We start from the raw sequence: 17,181 nt of genomic DNA, 5'->3' as shown, positions 1-17,181 counted from the left end.
CAATGAGAAGGGACAGCCTCAAACATCTGCCCACCCTCGTTTATTTAATCCCCTTGTTCCTACTTTTTCCTATTTTGCGTTTGTTTCCGATAATGTGTCTGGATGTGCCAGCAGAGGGCGCACGTAGTTTTCAGAAATAACACAATTTAGACTCAATTCTGTTACTTCACATAGCATTGCCTGAAATAAAATGGGTTGTTACAATTGTGACAAACCAGTGAGGGACATATTAAAGCTGATGTGTTGCAATAATGGACAAATTCATTTCTGACTCATGATTGTGGTGATGTTACACATAATTATAATGTTTCTACTGAATGTGCTATGGGTGTTTAAGATGTAGGGCAATATTATAGAAACTAAATCATCTCATAAATGGGAATAGATATAATAGATCTGCAATTAATTTAAGCAGCTAAAAAATTGGTGGTGCCTGGTTATGTACTTTCACCACCAGATGGCAGTAAAATGACTGAAAAAAACTCGTGACTTCAGCTCCTAAGTAAAATCAGTATACTGTAGTATGTCATTGCTCTGGTTTAACTAAAAGTTCAACAAACCTATAATTATAATATATATTCTTGCTAAACAATCAATCAATCAGAGACATACTGGTATTAAAAAGATTTGAATTTATTTCTCTCAGGCCAAGACTTGTAGATGGATGAAGGCGGGCATTCATCTCAGGTAGTCGTGGCTACAGCAGAAGTACATGCATATCCAAGTACTCAAATACACACAGTACATACATACAGTTATAGTATACATTCAGTTTGCAGGTACTATTCACATTCACCATTTACATTGCCCATTTTACACCGAACATTCAAAATAAATCTCAAGCTTTGACACCTCAAAATGAGACAAACTATAAGTGAGTAAAGGCTACAAGAGAATCTTCAGACTGTACCACTGACAAAAAAAGAATAACAGATTTAGGTCATAGGTAGCTGTTTTGTAAATGGTTTGTTATTTTCCTGTGTTGTTGAAATGAATGTTTCTAGACTACAAATCTCCACAAAATATCAAATTAAAGTTTTCAGAGATAATACTGTAATCAGCCATTAGGTCTTAAGAATTGTATCCGAAATGAAATACATTACTTAAACATTTAGTGATATGAAAAGACTAAACTTGCATACATTTGACATAGTTTTTCTCTGCAAATATTAAATGTTGAGTGGCATAAAGAACTCTCTGCTCCTTTGCATGGAACCTGCAGTGCATTACATTTCCATTAGGTAGTCATTTGTTTTAATAACCAGAGTTAAGTTCATAACAAATATTTAACTTCTTGGCTGTCTGGTGTAATTGAACTTTGTGTTCACGCTAAGTTAATTTTGTACAGCGAGAACACATATTTTGAAAAAAAAGAAGCTGTTTCCAAATGACAACTTATTTTTCATGAGTGAGATCCAAAAATGTGCAGTTGAATAATTTTTGATGAATAATATTTGATAAAAAGTAATTACAGATAGTGTTAGAATCTTTGTTGTTAGGACTGATTAATCTTGTGACATTACAGCCAAAACAGTTGCAAACAAACATTTGGATTGCAGTTACTATGTGGGTGAAGTTAGTTAAGAGAAAATGAGAATATTGCAACAGTACACACAGACAGACGTACAGTCATATATTTTGTTAATATGAGCTTGGTTCATGCAGTAGAGTATGGTAGCTAATTGCTAAGCCGTTTTAGTGATAATGGTGTGGTATAGCAGCAAGCCATGATATACACTCAGGCATAACATTGTAAATAGGGCTGCACAATATCATAATCAACTTCGACTTCAGTTATTTTGATAATAGAATGTCCTCTCCAAAGAACAAAGACAAATCTTGGTTTCAACAAACATCCTCTGAAATTCATGTGATTCTTGTATCTGTTTAGTAGTATAAGATTAGTTTGTCGTATTTTAGTTTTCTGTTAATGCTCCTGGAGTTGTTTGTGCACTCAGTATGTATGTGCACTCAGAGCAGAACCCTACTTTTTAAGCATACATGGAAAATTTAATCGCAATTGCAAAACTTGCCACAAATTTGCAATTAGATTTTTTTTTTTTTTTTGACCAACATTGTGCAGCCCTAAACGTAAATACCTAAATATACAGCCCATAAAAACAGGTTAATTTTCTTGTGGTAAACGCATTGATTGGTACAACTGCTCCCAGCTCTTTCCATTCAGTCCACCTATATACTTACAATGCTATGGCTGGCTGTGCATATATTCTAAAGCCATTGTAGTTGATGATCCACATGTACTGTCACTTTGGAAATCCTAGTGTGCATTTTTCATTTTTTTTTTTTTGTGTAAACAGTTTAAGTTGCATCCTTGTATGAATCCTTCCACTCACAGACATCCCTGAAGTCCAGCTTTCTGATACATTGGAGATTGTCCCAGTATTTTGCTCAGATGAACCTGTAGAAGGCGGTACTGAGCAGGGCATATTCTTGGCCTTGGTCATAGGTTCATAATAACACTCATGGTCCAGTCTTCCTCTCATTTGAGTCCATAGCTCTTAGAGGCTTATTGCTCCGCCTGAAGAGTATCACCGCTGCAGACTGGAGTTTTAAAACTGTTTACCTCTTCAAAAACCAACTCTGTAAACATATTAAGGAGCATTACTGGATAACGGCTATACTGTATATTTAGTCTCAAAGGGTTATGACTACGTTATCAATGGATGTTTAGAGTCATCACATTTTCAAGACAATTTTAAGACAGTATTTTCAAGGACTCCAACTCGCCGGCTTACGCTTCCCCAAAACCTGAGTTGCACTTACACATCACCGTGCTTAAAGTGTACTTAAAAATATGCTGAGATCCATAACTTCATAATGGAGGCAACTCTCCTGAACCTCAAACACTAATGCAAGCTTTAACACTTTTGCATCATCTGGTTTGAGAAGCTTAGTGAAAAGTGAGGTGTTAGTATATTCATTTTATTTATTTTTGATTAAGTAATGCAATAAACAACATTACCTAAACTGTTTAAAATGTATAGTTCATAATGTAAGTCTGTTTTTACAATACCTCACTGTTCTCAAGTCCTTGTTTAGAACTACTCAAGTCATTTTTTAGTTTTAGACCTGGTTTAGATCTGGTGGAACAATGTATATTCTTAGGTGGTAAAATGTGAGAACCACTGCAATAACTGGGCTCTATATACAGTAATCAATCCTTCCTTTTTACTGTAGTAATTCTCCATCATACCTTTCCATTCCTCTAGGGTGCGGTCTTTGCTCTCTAGAGTTTGGTCATAAGGCGGGGCTTCGGGCTCGTCCTCTGGATCATGGTACTGGGAGAAGTAAGGGTGGGCCAGCGCTTCACTCGCTGAGATCCGCCCATCACAGTCCAAAACCAGCATGCGCTTTAAGAGGTCTACGGCTGTGTCAAAACAGACCCAAAACGACAAATTATTGGACATGGAAGCAGAAATATCCTTTTAAAACCATCTGAAAGGCTATTCTGCATCATGTAGACAGCAACTTGAGACTCAGTGGCCTTTGTGAATTAAATTAAAGACTTTGGTAATCAAATAAACAGCGAATCGATCACCTAGTGGGTTTGCGCCTCTGAAGATCTTCTCCAAGTCTTGTGGGGGCATGTAGGGCAGAGACTGGATGTATTTCTGTGCCTGTAAAGAAGCAAAATTTGGTCAGTGATTTGCCCATTTAGCATTTTTTCAGACTTTTATATAACCTTTTGGCAAGTTAGTCTTAGTATTGGACTAAAAAACATGATGCCTTCGTAGTCTCTCAGTTGTCCAGGTTCTGTGGCCAGTTGCCAGAATAAAATGTCCTTTTGAAATAAATGATGTGAAATAGAAATATGCTGTTACACTGGGGTGTTTAAATGAGTCAAATAACAATCACTCCTAGCTGTTAGTAGTTGATTAGGTGTTTTGGGTGCAATTTGAGCACAAATCCTGGGAAGATGAAACACAAAATAAGCAGGATTACTCAAATCTGAATAAATTAAACAAAAGCCCATGTTTTTGATGGAGAATATAATGGGTTTAAAAGCCCCCAAAATAAGACCTGTATTTTATTTTATTTTATTGTGACCCCATTGAGATTCAATATTGCTTCTTCCAGGGAGTCCTGCTGCTCTTTATAACATTTACAGATGAATTGTCTATGTAATCCCTCAGTCGTCCAACTAGGATCCATAGTCAAAGAAAAATTCCAATCTATCAAGATAAAGTTATAGGAGTGAAGACATTTTGCTGCTCATCCAATTCGCTTCTTCAGTTCTGGTCAGATTGCTGGTGGACACTGCCTTGTATCTATCTGAAGAGAGGAGCTAACAACACTGAAACTATCACATTTAATCTTTACAGTTTCCGTTTGTTAGCTAGGTCTATTGAGCTACCTCAAGTGTGAACTGTGCCTGAGTCATTTTTTGCATAATAACTCAGGCCCCTAATGGGTGCTCTCACACCTATTAGCATACTGGCTAGCCCTGTTTTTTCCTGGTTTAGCTTTAGGTCTGAGGATGGAGTTATAAATAAGAGATAGATAATGTCTCAGGACGACATTCCTATTCAAACAAGGACCGTCTTTCCTGACAAAACTTGCCTCTTTAACTCCCCTCTCAAACCAGTTCTTTTCCTTGGCTAAGATCTGTACCTCACTATGTTCAAAGGAGTGGTTAGTGGCTTTGAGATGGAGATTTCATGATGGTGTTGGTACACTCTCTGTAGAGAATGTACCAACACCGTCGCAAGAGCTCCTCAGGACCCCAATCTGCTGTGCATCTGCAGTCTTCACTACACTGGATGGAGTACACAGATCAAAGAAAATAAATGGTTTGAGAGGGGAGTTAAAGAGGCATTTTTTGTTAGAATCAATATCTTCCATCTTTGAATAGGAATGGGGGCTCTAAACATCATCTGTCTCCTTTTTATAACTCCAACCTCAGACCTAAATCTAAACTAAGAAGACAGTAGGGCTAGCCAGTATGCTAATAGATGTGAAAGCACCCATTAGGGCCATGAATGATGATGCTAAATATGACTCAGGCACAGTTCATACTTAAAATAGCTCAAAAGACCTATCTAACAAACATAAACTGTAAACAATGGGTATGTTAGTTTCAGTGTAGTTAGCTCCTCCCATCAGATAGATAATATGGCAGGGTCCACCAGCAATCTGACCAGAACTTGGATGAGCAGCGAAACGTCTTCACTCCAACAACTTTTTGTCCAGTTGACAGATTTGAATGCTTCTTTTACTATTTAAGGATGAACAGAACGCTAGTACAGCACAGCAGATGTGGTTTCTTGTAGAAGAGTTACATGGAGTATAGATAATGCAATAACAATCAATTTTTATCTGACACTGCTTTCATTTGTAGTGACAAAGTGTTTCTAGGGGTTATCCATCACATCCTGCAGTGACACGTACAGACAATTCACTTAACTACTGTGTCCCCTGGGGCTAATCAATCACATCACTTACCAGGTTAGCGGGGTATGGCCATTGATTTAGACATTGTCAAAGTACACACTCTCTTTAAATCTATAACTTCACACCACTTACATGTTCAGAGCAGATTTTTTGCAGTAGATCTGGCGTCGGTGTCCCTACCACCTCCATGATCCGTTTTAACTGGTCAATATCTGATTTCATAATAGGTTAAGGGCAGCTACAGAAGTCAGAAAATGCATTTGTAGCAAGTAAGTCTGTGGATATTTTGAATAATCTGAATAATAATATGAATATCTGAAGTTACCCAATAATTGCATAGTTATTTATGCAGTAACAGCCTAATAACAGTGCTTTGTCATCATTAAACAAAAAATATGAAACCCTGAAAACATTAAAATTAGCATAACCATACATGTAACAACCAACATAAGTCATACCATAGCAATTATACAAGTTGTGTTCGATCGCATAGTAGTAGTGGTGTAGTAGTTATAGTATAGTAAGTATAAACTTAGTAGTTGACATTATTTTGTAAAAGGATACAGTCAGAACCAGGAAACAGGACCTTTCCTTTTATAAGCTCTCCCATGATGCATCCCACTGACCATATGTCAACTGGAAGACAGACAAAATAGTTTTATTCATTCATTTATACAGTGCTCATTCAGAACAGGATTTACAGCAATTTCCTCACCATTTTGGTTGTAGTGCATCCAGTTGAGCATGATCTCTGGCGCTCGATACCAGCGAGTGGCCACATACCCTGTCATCTCATCATCTGTCTGTCGGGCCAGGCCAAAGTCAAGGATCTAAAAATCACAATTCAATTCATTTGTTTAGGAGAATCATAATCATCACAGCATAAACCGTAATCATAAAGAATCATAAATAGTGGCTCTTACTCTGAGTTCACAGTCCTCATTGACCGCGACATTACTGGGCTTTAGGTCCTGGGAAGAAAAACAAGAGAAAAGTACAATGCAAATCATTAAAAAAAAGCATATTCTCAATGAAACGTGCTGTGTGTGATTTATTTGACCTTATGAGGTTTATTATATTCTTCAGTAATAACACATATCTACAATTACCCCAGTAGCATAATTATTGCTTTTATCCGTGATGGTTATCTGTTTAATAATTCATTAGTTCAAGCAACTGAATAATTTCCTCTGTGGAACAATAGAGTGCTTATCTTTGCTTATTTTGCAGAAGAATAGATTCATTATTTGTATTTAACATGAAATAAAGAAAATGAAACGACTGACAACTTCATGTGACATTAGAGGCAAGGCCATTTATGACCCCAGCAAACATTTTTTACAGCACATGTCCCCTCTTGTTCAACTATATAGATTTAGTATGCATATTTTCTACCAGATTACGGTAAAAGAAATATCAATCACTTACTCTGTGTATTAATCCTGCTGAGTGAATGTACTGTTCGACAGGCCATGGGCAGGGCAGTGGCGGAGAGGAGGGAGAGGAGAGAAAGAAGTCAATAGGTCAATAGAGCAATTCACCAGAGCAGCCTAAAAAAATGTGCTCTGGTTTGTTCTACTGTAAAAGGGTGGGCTTTCTGGTTAATAATAACACAAACTGACACATACTAACACAACATTTGCATTACAGTAAAATATACAACTGGTTAGTCAAGTAATAGGTGAAAATACTGTAAGTAGTTATTGCATTTTTTTTAAGTATTGTTATAGTCCCATTAGAAGTAACCATCCTAACATCTCAACTGCAGTTTAAACACTGCTGAACCCTTTATTCCCATTGCATGGCATTGTGGTCATTATATTGCATATGCAGCAGGTAATTAGTGAAGCGCTAAATTACCTTAAGCCCTCGGAGGAGCTGATAGATTAAAAACTGTACATGTTCATCAGACAGTCTCTGAAATTTCACAATGTTGTTGAGGTCGGCACCCATCAGGTTTGTCACCAGGTAGCTGTGGTGAAAGGGGGAGACAAAGATGTAAGTGTGAAGCAGCATCAGAGGGGAGAGAGGTTTAAAGGGGGAAGGGAACAGTGGCTGCCATGGAAACCAGCAGACATCTCCAGAAGTGTGTGAACCTCGTCACCATGAATGAGCCGGCATCAGTAGAGATGAGGCACATATGGGACTATATGGAAAATTTAAATATTTTTTAAACTTTATAACCAAGATGCACTTTGTAACTTTTCCGGTGGAGGGCCTGCTACCTTCTTGTCTCTATAGAGATGACTTTGCTTTGCATAGATTGCACAATATTGCATTAAATGTGTCTATCTTCATTAAGACAAGCAAGTGATGCGACAAGGCCACCGCTCAAACTAAGAATACATACTTTTCACTGTAATTTTGGCAATAAAAAATAAAAAATAAAATAATAATAATACATTTTATTTGTTAGGCGCCTTTCAAGGCTCTCAAGGTCGCCGTACATACATACGTACACAATACAAGAAATGTTTTGTTTAATGTTCTGCACCATGAGACAAGCAAGTAGTGGAAAACACATAGATTCCAACGAAGAGTTACAGTTTAATCTACCATATTTATTAATTAAAATATAAACTAGCAGAGTTATGAAAACTGTACAGAAATGATAATATGATGTATAAATAGGATCACTTTGACTCACAGCTCATTAAAATCCTCGAGAGCAGCAGCAGGTGTGAAGACATCCAACAGTCCTATTACCTGCACAGACACAAACAGCATAGGTCCACACCAAACATTTATTTCTGTTATTCTAAAATACAAAAAATGTACCTACATTCTCATGTTTCATGTGCTTGAGTAACCTCAGCTCTCTGTACGACCTCCGGCTGTGGATCAGTGACTGGAAAGGTCTGGACAACTTCTTCACTGCGACCTTCTGACGCAGTACCACGTCATAAGCAGAACTGGAGGAAGAACACATAATAATACATATTAAGCCTGGAGTGATATTTAAATAATATCTTTCTCTGTGCTGTAATATCTTGGAACAGTCTATCCCTAACTTCACCCATTATCGATGTGTTGTTTAGGACACGTTTAGAGTTACACCACCATTTTTAGTATGGCGTCAAAACTGTATCCATCCTCTAAATTTTCTCTCTTAATACCAATATAGGCTTTTCCATGGCCAGTGCCAATATCGATTTTTTTTTTTGCCTAGATCCTCTGACAGAGTAATGCAGGTAATTTTTGCGCAGCCAATAAAAAGAGCAAATATTTGTCTATATATTGGTCTGTCTCTGTGCTTCCTGGCTAATAGCTTTTAGGTGAAACTAAACATTTTTCGCTTTAACCTTTTTAATAGCTTTATCTACTGCCACTAGTCATTTGGTAACTTTAGTGCAAACTGAGTAAATTTGGAGCTTTCTATTCACAAAGGCCTGACTCTAAGTTTGTGCTGCATTTAGTGACCTCTGCAATTTCCAGTACTTGGTGACATCACACAGAACTTCCCTGATTGCAACCAGGTGTTTATAATCCCTCCTCCCCCCTACCCAGTTTAGCAGCTCTATCTGAAATGTGGTTATGGGCGGAGTTTAGGTATTCAGTCCCACATTAACCTTAACATTCATAAATGATCACCTTAGTACATCCACATATGTTTACATTTTCATAGAGGAGTTGAACATCTTAACCTCTGCTAACTCTAGCTAACTTCCTTACTGTCTCTTTATCAGACATCACTCTTTTCTGACAAGTTCGTCTCGTGTATGTGTATCTTCTAACATGAAGCGGAGACGGGCTAGTCAAAGCAAAGGGGTTTGTCAGTCAACTATCTATCTGTCTATGTGTATGTCAGACAAGTCAAAAGCATATAAAGCGAGTGAGAGGATGTGGTTGAGCTGGAGAATTGAGGATGTCAGATTGTGCAAGAGCAGGGTGTTGTGTTCCCTCTTTTGAAATGTAAATGTCATCCTTCATATTGTACGCTTTATTTTTCCTCCAGTCCACGACCGTCTTTAGCAATGTCTCTTCACGCCTCAGAACTGATCAATGCAATACTGCTGTTAAAACAAACAGGAAGGAAACGGGGGCAGGATTGAGAAATTTTGCAAAAGCGCTGCATGTATTAACCAGGCAACAGAATACATACAGGATTAATTAGTGTCCACAATGATTTTTTTGTATGGTGCATAGTAATTGATTATGTTTGTTATTTACTAGGCCAACATACATTTCTCTCTTTTATCAATATTCTTGTACACTACTTGATAGCTTTATATTAGCTCTTATTGGTTGTAACTTCAGCTTATCTTGAGATTTCCCACTGCTCTGGTATTGGAACAATCCACATGTCACTCACTCAGAGCATGATGGAGGAAACTGCCACCATATAACATTGTTTAAACTTATTTGCATAAAGTTCTGTAGTGTAATAGTGTAGTGGAATTTCCCCACCGTGGGACTAATAAAGGCATATCTTATCTTATCTTAATAGACATGAATGTAATTATTGGTGCTTAAGTCATCTCACTGTTTATCCTTCCTGCTTATTTCCACCTGAATTCTAATTGTACACCTCTGTCCCACAATCCTGGCAGAGTCGATCCATATGGTTCAGTATTCATCTGGTGCCCGGATGCCCCGCCAGGCTCTAGCAGGACAGCAGCCTGTCTGTCTGATCTGAGCCAGGCCTATCCCTTTCCTGTGCCAGCTTCCATACAAGGGACTACTGCTGCTGCATGGTGAGAGCATGGCCATTGATTACTTCACTTTAGTCATAACATTATTTTATATCCGCTGCTAATGGAGGGACTTAAAAATAAATGGGTGAAAATGAATATTAAGAGGGATGATATGCCTACATATAAATGTTGCCATATTTGCTCATCAAAGAGCAAAATATAAAACTGTGCTATCAATTATTGACATTATCAATTAATTACGTATTGTTCAAAATTATGGTGATGGTGTTCTGCCCTGAAAACCTGAAGTAATGCCACTTTTCTAATCTACATAGCCTTTAAAAAAAAGTGTTAGATTTATACTTTTTTTACAAGTTTATTTTGATTGAACAGAAGTAATCATTTGAAATAATTGAGATTTCAATTGAGTCAAAAATCATGATCATCATAATCTAGCAGCCCTAATGTTCTGAATCTCCCATTCAAAGATGTTTAGGGGAAGAAAAATGGCTAAATTGCATGTTGAGTCATCAAATATTTCCATACACGTTCTAAGAGAGCTTTGCCAAAGATTACATGGCTATTTTAACACAAACATGCAGCTTGCATATATTTGTGTCAGACATATGATTAATTACCACAAACCCAGTCGCACTGTTCTCAGTTTATCACATTTAAATAATTGTGACAAGCAATGATAACAATTTTGACAGGAGAAAACCAGGCAGGCATGTTTGATTCATTTTATCCAAATGGGAGGCTTCATCCAGCTCTATATTATATGAACAAATGTTATGTTTTTATTCAGGCAGCACATAAAGCAGCTGAGATGGGCCCACTGCATATGTTCTCTATAGATCTGTCAGTGGTACGGCCCTAATAGAAATGCATGAATATTTGACGGTAATTGTACAGATAACACCTTGTTTTAGTTGTTAGAATTGATTTTGTTAGTACACTACAACAAGAAGTTCCAGCTGAAATTAGCAGTAGTATCAATTTTAGTATTTGCAGTCGTGGGAGCAGTGACAGAAATACAAAACAAATAACAACAGTAGTAGTACATAGATCCAAGTATAAAAACTATAGGGATATATTGAAATTTAAAACTTGATTCCTTTATCTGGGCACAGATAATATGTGTGTCTGTACCCAGATCATAAAATGTGTGCTTGGGTTTACTGAACAAACAAGTTTATGAATTACATAATTCTGTTCAATCCTACCCTAAGATCCAAAGCATCTGTTTCGTCTTGGCACTCAAACAAAGAAAACAACACATGATCCTAACGTGCTTTGTTCACAGTCCCATAAGAGACAGCACAGTCATGGACGCCATTTTTACACAATATACCAAAAATATTCCACCCTGAATGAACCATGAACTAAACAAGAATAAAAGAAAAATTCTGGAGAAGGAGTATATTGTAATTGCAAGTCAACACTAGATATCATAATCACATCTTTCGATATGACTTTGCTAATAAGGAACCAAATTCGAATGAATATACTGCTATTTCACAGGCTCTTGGTGCATCCAAAGGGCTCCATGTCACAGCACCCCTCCCCCTGTAGCTTGTGCTAATCAAGTCGTACCATGAGAAAGTCAATGACAATGGACTGAGATCAACCTCAACAATACAGGTCAGACAGAGGGACCACTGCAGGAATGTCCTTTGTATCTGATAGGATCACACTACAACTATAACTTCACTTTAGCCACGGAGGCATTAAAGGTCCTGTACCTGATTTCTTCCCCATGTATTTGAGCAAAATATGTCTTGCCCCCATCCAGATATTGTATAAGTAGCTCTTGAACACAAAATAAGGCCACTGTGTGCTGTGTGTATCTAATTAGAAAGCATTTTATTGTCCAAAAGTCAAGTGCATTAGCATGATAGTTGTTGTTAGCATCACCCATCACAGCAAAACTCCACTCTGGTCTCTGAGAGTTGGAAAAAGCACTTATAAACTCATCACTCATCATGCTCAGAGATGTGGTAAGTGTGGAATAACTTTTGGACAAACCATTTAAAATTAAGTACTAGTTAAAATAGTAAAAATCATGCACAGCCTCTTTAAACATATCTATCTTGCATTTATTTACAAGTGTTTTTAATGTCAAAAAACGAAAAATGTACATTCTTGGTCTGAGCGTGATGACCTCTCCACAGATCGGACCTGTAACTTGGTTGGGAGGCATCACCATTGAATGAAAAGTAGTTTAATACCACACTACACTCCAGGCAAAGTAGCTAAGTAATAACATCTTAGTGAAAACAAGAAAGGTCCACCAGAAAAGTTACACAGGGCTCCTTTAAAAGTATTGCACAAAGGTTTGATCTAGTCCTAAAATAACATGCCTTATCCCATGTCTCTATCTAATTATAATTTCATGCATTCTGGTTGTGTTTTGACCTTGGATAGCCTTGGCTATGGCTTGACTAGGCCTCTTGAAGTGTTTAATACTTTCTCAGATTGTACAAGGCGTGAAAGTTCGGAGAAAGAATCTGTTCTCTGGAGTAAAGGAGAAGTAAACAGGCTCTGTGATAGGCTGATGCTTAAGACAGTGGTTACTTTGCATGTTGGGAAGTAAATACTGGATGAATGGTACAAATTGAAGATTCCAAGTCAATGTAATTTACTTTACTCATGATAAATGACTTGTGCTAAGCTGCAGATAGTGTGCATAACATTCTTGGATGTAAGAGCTGCATGGGAGGAACTAATGATCTGTTTCTCTGGCTAATATGGCAGTTTGAGGCTGAGCTATTCCGAGTGCAGTGTATAGAGTTGCACACTGGACTGTGCACTATGGGTCTCAATGTACGACACCAGCTATTAAATCTGCACAGCATAAAACAGAAGCATAGTGTACAGCAAGGTGTGGAAGTCTACTGTTGTTTTATACTACAGAATGACCTGTAATGAGAACAGACACAATAATTAGCCGAATATTGGAGTGGATTTAGATCAGAGTGGAGTAAGGTAAACTAATTTGAGATGCAGGCTAGAAGTGAATTTGGTACCATTAAAGGCTATCCACAGAAGTTGCACATTCAGGTGGCAGACGTAACAAAAAACAAAACAGGAGTGAAGAAGTTACTGCTCATAGAGGCTATACAAATACAACATTTTACTCTTATATTGGGTCAATTTACAAAGAGGGTGTGTAAAAAAGCTAGGTCACTTTCTGAACGAGTAGCATACAGAAAACAGTGCCTATGGTTAGTAATATTATCGAATAGTAGAATATGGCAAAGCTAAAGCAACAAGATGTTTGTCCACATAGACATCCAGTCATGAGTGTTATGAGAGTTATAGATCTTGCTACATGCTTACAAAAGATCATACAGCGTTGTAATATTGACATGGTAATTTTGAACATACTTTGGCTTTTGACCTTGCAAATAAATCCCTATATACATACATATACATATACATATACATATAAAACTCCATCTGATACACAACACTTTCTGTTATTGCAACTACAGACTTACCCTCATCAATTTAATAGAAAAAAGAATCCCGTTTCCCTATATGTGCCGATACTATTACTAACTTTACTTACGAAATAGTCATATTTATGTTATAGTGTATAAACGAAAATCTGTTCTATCGATTTACTACCTCCTCATCTCCCAGCACATTCCCAGCCAGAGTAAGATCTCATTGACAGTAGTTATCAATCCCACTCTTCACCGTGGAAACCTGATCCTAATGTCAGCAATATGTTTGACAAAAGTGTACAACAAGATTAGGAGTACGGCGAGATTACATTAGGCTAGAGTGGATTTTTGCATTATCCAGTGTTTTTAATGCCAGAGAGGTGTATATTCATGTAGGCAACCCTCACAAGGACAAACCAAAACTATTTCTATCTGTTGTGCATAAACAAACACCAACATCATAATTGGAATCATATCTTGACCATTGCATAACAAGATAATCTAATTTAACTTTTCCCAAAGCAAAGTTGATCTAAATATTGCAGGTCTTTATTTTTTTTTCCGTATTCACTGCCGGTTTTAGATATTTCCCATATACTCTGCAAGCCTAATTGGTCTCCAGCCAATACAGTGTACTTTATGTGTACTTTATAAAGATTAGTAGAAGGAAATTGACCATTTTAGAAACACCCAGGCTAATTGGACATTTGTAGGAACATTAATGTCAGCTGATGATAGACCGCAAATGCAGCAATGTAGCTTTAACAGTTTGCCCAATCGCCATCTCATATTGACTTTGAAATCACTAAAAAAGATACAATTTCACTGTAAGATGAGTCACACTGAACACTCTTCTTTACTGTAAAACGTGAACGCGTGGGCCTAGTTAAGTGATCGTGTAAAATTCTGATTGTCTTGTACTTTTAGATGCTTTAAAGTTTGAGAAAATAAAGTTGCACATTGAGGATTCTTGAATGCAACAATGTCAACAGTCATTTATTAAGTTACTGAGCAGGCATCAGTGCGCATCAGTATATTTATTCATGTTTATTCATCTTAATAAAGCATACTTACGGTTTAATCTGTCATAAATTACCAGTGCACTGTTAAACAACTGTTTTTGTATTAGAAAGATGTCCATTTCAAGATAGGCAGATGCGTTAAAGTATCTACAAGGCTCCAGTGCATTATCCAAGCTACTTTTTGTCATATCTGGCTTATTAGTTTATTTTATTTTCACCATCTCAAAACTCAAACTAAGAATTCCCCCCTTTAGATAAGAAGATATAGATGTTTGTTAACCTACATGTCATATTTTCCAGAAATGACATGAGCTGGGGGCATTTCCCTTCTAAGTACACAATTGGAACAACACGTATTGATTGAGTTGACATAAAGACCTATAGGTTTTCGATTCAGTCTACTACACGAGCTAATTACGCACTGACAGTGAGAACAACAACACAGTAGACAGCGGATCTTAGGCTTGGCACTGCTGCGCTACTGCATCATACCAAAAGCCTGTGTCTCCTAAAATACTGTGCTAGTGCCTCGCCCCTCTCCACGCGCACGGTGCCCCAGACAAACACTCACCACACAGAGCCGTACGCCCCGGAGCCCACCGGCGTTAGGTTCTGGTAGCGTTCCGGTACCTCCCACACGGTTTTATTCAGCTCCTGTCGGTAAAACCCCGGTCTGGCAGACATGTCCACGGGCTAGACAAAGCACAAACGGGTGAAATGTAGAGTGAGTGGGAAAGAAAAGGGCGAAACGCACGGGAGAGACCTGGGTGGATGGACCGGAGGATGGGCTGCTGACTGCCGCCTGTACTACCACTGCTGCACACGCGCCACAAGCATCTCTCTCAACTCCCCCTCTCATCTCTACGCCTGTTCACCAAGAAAAAAAGTTGGCCTTTTTTTTTTTTTTTTTTTTTTTTTTCAAAAATCATAACAGTTGCAGCCAAGCCGATATATATATATATTTTATGCAGACATTCCCAAAAAGCCATATGCAAAAATAAAATATAACGTATTAAATTGATGTAAGATAAAGGAATTTCTTAACGCGTTATGGTTAAAATGTCGCGAAATGCAAAGCTCTAACGCCATCTAGTGTTAAATATTTGTCAGTGGAGCCCTACGTCCTGACACTCAAAGCAAAGGGGTTGTGAAATTATAACTGCAGGCGGCTACGCTCATCGTAAACTATACGTGAAAAGAATATGTTAGATCCTCATTATTTTAGTTTGATACAGTCATAGAGCAGAGATCCCAGTGTCCTGGTTTAGTCCTGGTGTGATGAGCACAAAGATGACAGAGCTGAAGATGTTGATGTTCTCGTTGAGGACCACCAAAAGACTTATTATTATTAAATCAAACTATTACTATTATTTTAGCATGCATTCGATTTAATTATTATTATTATTATTATTATTATTATTATTATTATTATTAGTAGTAGTAGTAGTAGTAGTAGTAGTAGTAGTAGTAGTAGTAGTAGTAGTAGTAGTAGTAGTAGTAGTAGCAGCAGCAGTAGTAGTAGTAGTAGTAGCAGCAGTAGTAGTAGTAGTAGTAGTAGTAGTAGTAGTAGTAGTAGCATTAGTATTAGTATTAGTATCAGTATTCTTATTAGTAGTAGTAGTATAAATGAAAACACACTTAAAAAAACTTATACACAGGAAAACATTTTTTTATGAAGTATTATTGCTTCTCTATCAACACTAATGGAAGTTGAGGTATAACTGCAGTAGTGCTAACAGTTTCATTTTAATGTTCTTAAACGGTCACTATTTTCTGGTGAGGATAAAGTCTCCATAGAGGTGTTACTGCTGGAATGTTCCACAGTATTGTATTAGATGTAAATATCTTGGATTTAGTTAATGGAATGTTTATGGTTCAAATATGTCTTGGAAAACACATAGTATTCTTGGAATGAGGGGGATCATCTCTCCATAGGCCTGACATGTAACTTTGGCCTTGCAGAGTCACCAGTGTGTTGCTATAGAGGTATGTTTAATACCATACTGTGAAACATTCCAAGCAAAGCAATTACATCCTCAATCAGGCAGTGGCGTACACCCTAGGAAAGTTACATAGTACACCTTTAAGCAGGTTTCTGACTTTAATTCACTTTTTTTTTCCTTTTCAAAAGATAAGCAATAAATGCACTGGGCATACAATTATTTAAAAATTATACAAAAAGTCTGTCAACGCATTTATTGTGTACTTTCTGACCTCTTGCAGCATTTAGTGACCTAAAGTTGGGAGAGATGTCATGAATTGCCCGTTTGACGTCCCTGTATATGACATGCCACAGTCACTAGGGGCGCTGTCCTCCTGCTGTTTGATTGATTTAGTGTATTTTTAGGTTTCCCCAAAAGACACACTGGCAAATGTAAGTGCTTTACCATTAGTACACATGACAAAACGGTGACAGCTCTGCCTCTGTGCCCTTTGCTGTGACCAACTCATTTATTTGGTGCTGTCAACCGGGACTGACCTTGTAGCTCAAGTTTTGACCAAAATTTAGCCTAGTTTCTTCCTTGTAAAAAAATAAATAGTTGTAAAGTTTTGAAAATGCTAAATATGACAGTTAGACAGGAACATTTAGCTGTTTTTGTTTTTTGCTTTTTTAATTGTACCATTCCTGCTGCAATCATTACAGACCATTACATTAATTAG

At 37.4% G+C, this 17,181-nt stretch overlaps 1 protein-coding gene across 1 annotated transcript; it reads right to left on the bottom strand.

Moving 5' to 3' along the window:
- Positions 1–612: 612 nt before the first annotated feature.
- Positions 613–15,396, bottom strand: mapk11 (mitogen-activated protein kinase 11). The gene is made up of 12 exons (XM_033989795.2): positions 15,092–15,396; positions 8,195–8,324; positions 8,060–8,118; positions 7,273–7,384; positions 6,841–6,870; positions 6,336–6,383; positions 6,128–6,242; positions 5,977–6,048; positions 5,545–5,624; positions 3,560–3,638; positions 3,215–3,388; positions 613–2,601 (listed from the first exon to the last, which is right to left on the bottom strand). Exons 1-12 carry the CDS (start codon positions 15,202–15,204, stop codon positions 2,528–2,530), a joined length of 1,086 nt encoding a protein of 361 aa, XP_033845686.1. The 5' UTR covers positions 15,205–15,396; the 3' UTR covers positions 613–2,527.
- Positions 15,397–17,181: the final 1,785 nt, after the last annotated feature.

The sequence above is a fragment of the Periophthalmus magnuspinnatus genome, chromosome 23, assembly GCF_009829125.3.
Source record: "Periophthalmus magnuspinnatus isolate fPerMag1 chromosome 23, fPerMag1.2.pri, whole genome shotgun sequence".
NCBI classification, from domain to species: Eukaryota; Metazoa; Chordata; class Actinopteri; order Gobiiformes; family Gobiidae; genus Periophthalmus; species Periophthalmus magnuspinnatus.
The sequence above is the reverse complement of the archived record's forward strand: the minus strand, read 5'-3'. Positions and strand labels throughout refer to the sequence as shown.

Excerpts from the sequence above, each read along its gene's own strand:
- mapk11 (XM_033989795.2), bottom strand. The coding sequence starts at position 15,204 with ATGTCTGCCAGACCGGGGTTTTACCGACAGGAGCTGAATAAAACCGTG. Across the intron at positions 6,871-7,272 it reads AGCTCCTCCGAGGGCTTAAG|TACATTCACTCAGCAGGATT; the intron begins GTAATTTAGCGC and ends CCTGTCGAACAG. Across the intron at positions 6,384-6,840 it reads CAGCAGGATTAATACACAGA|GACCTAAAGCCCAGTAATGT; the intron begins GTAAGTGATTGA and ends TTTTCTTCCCAG.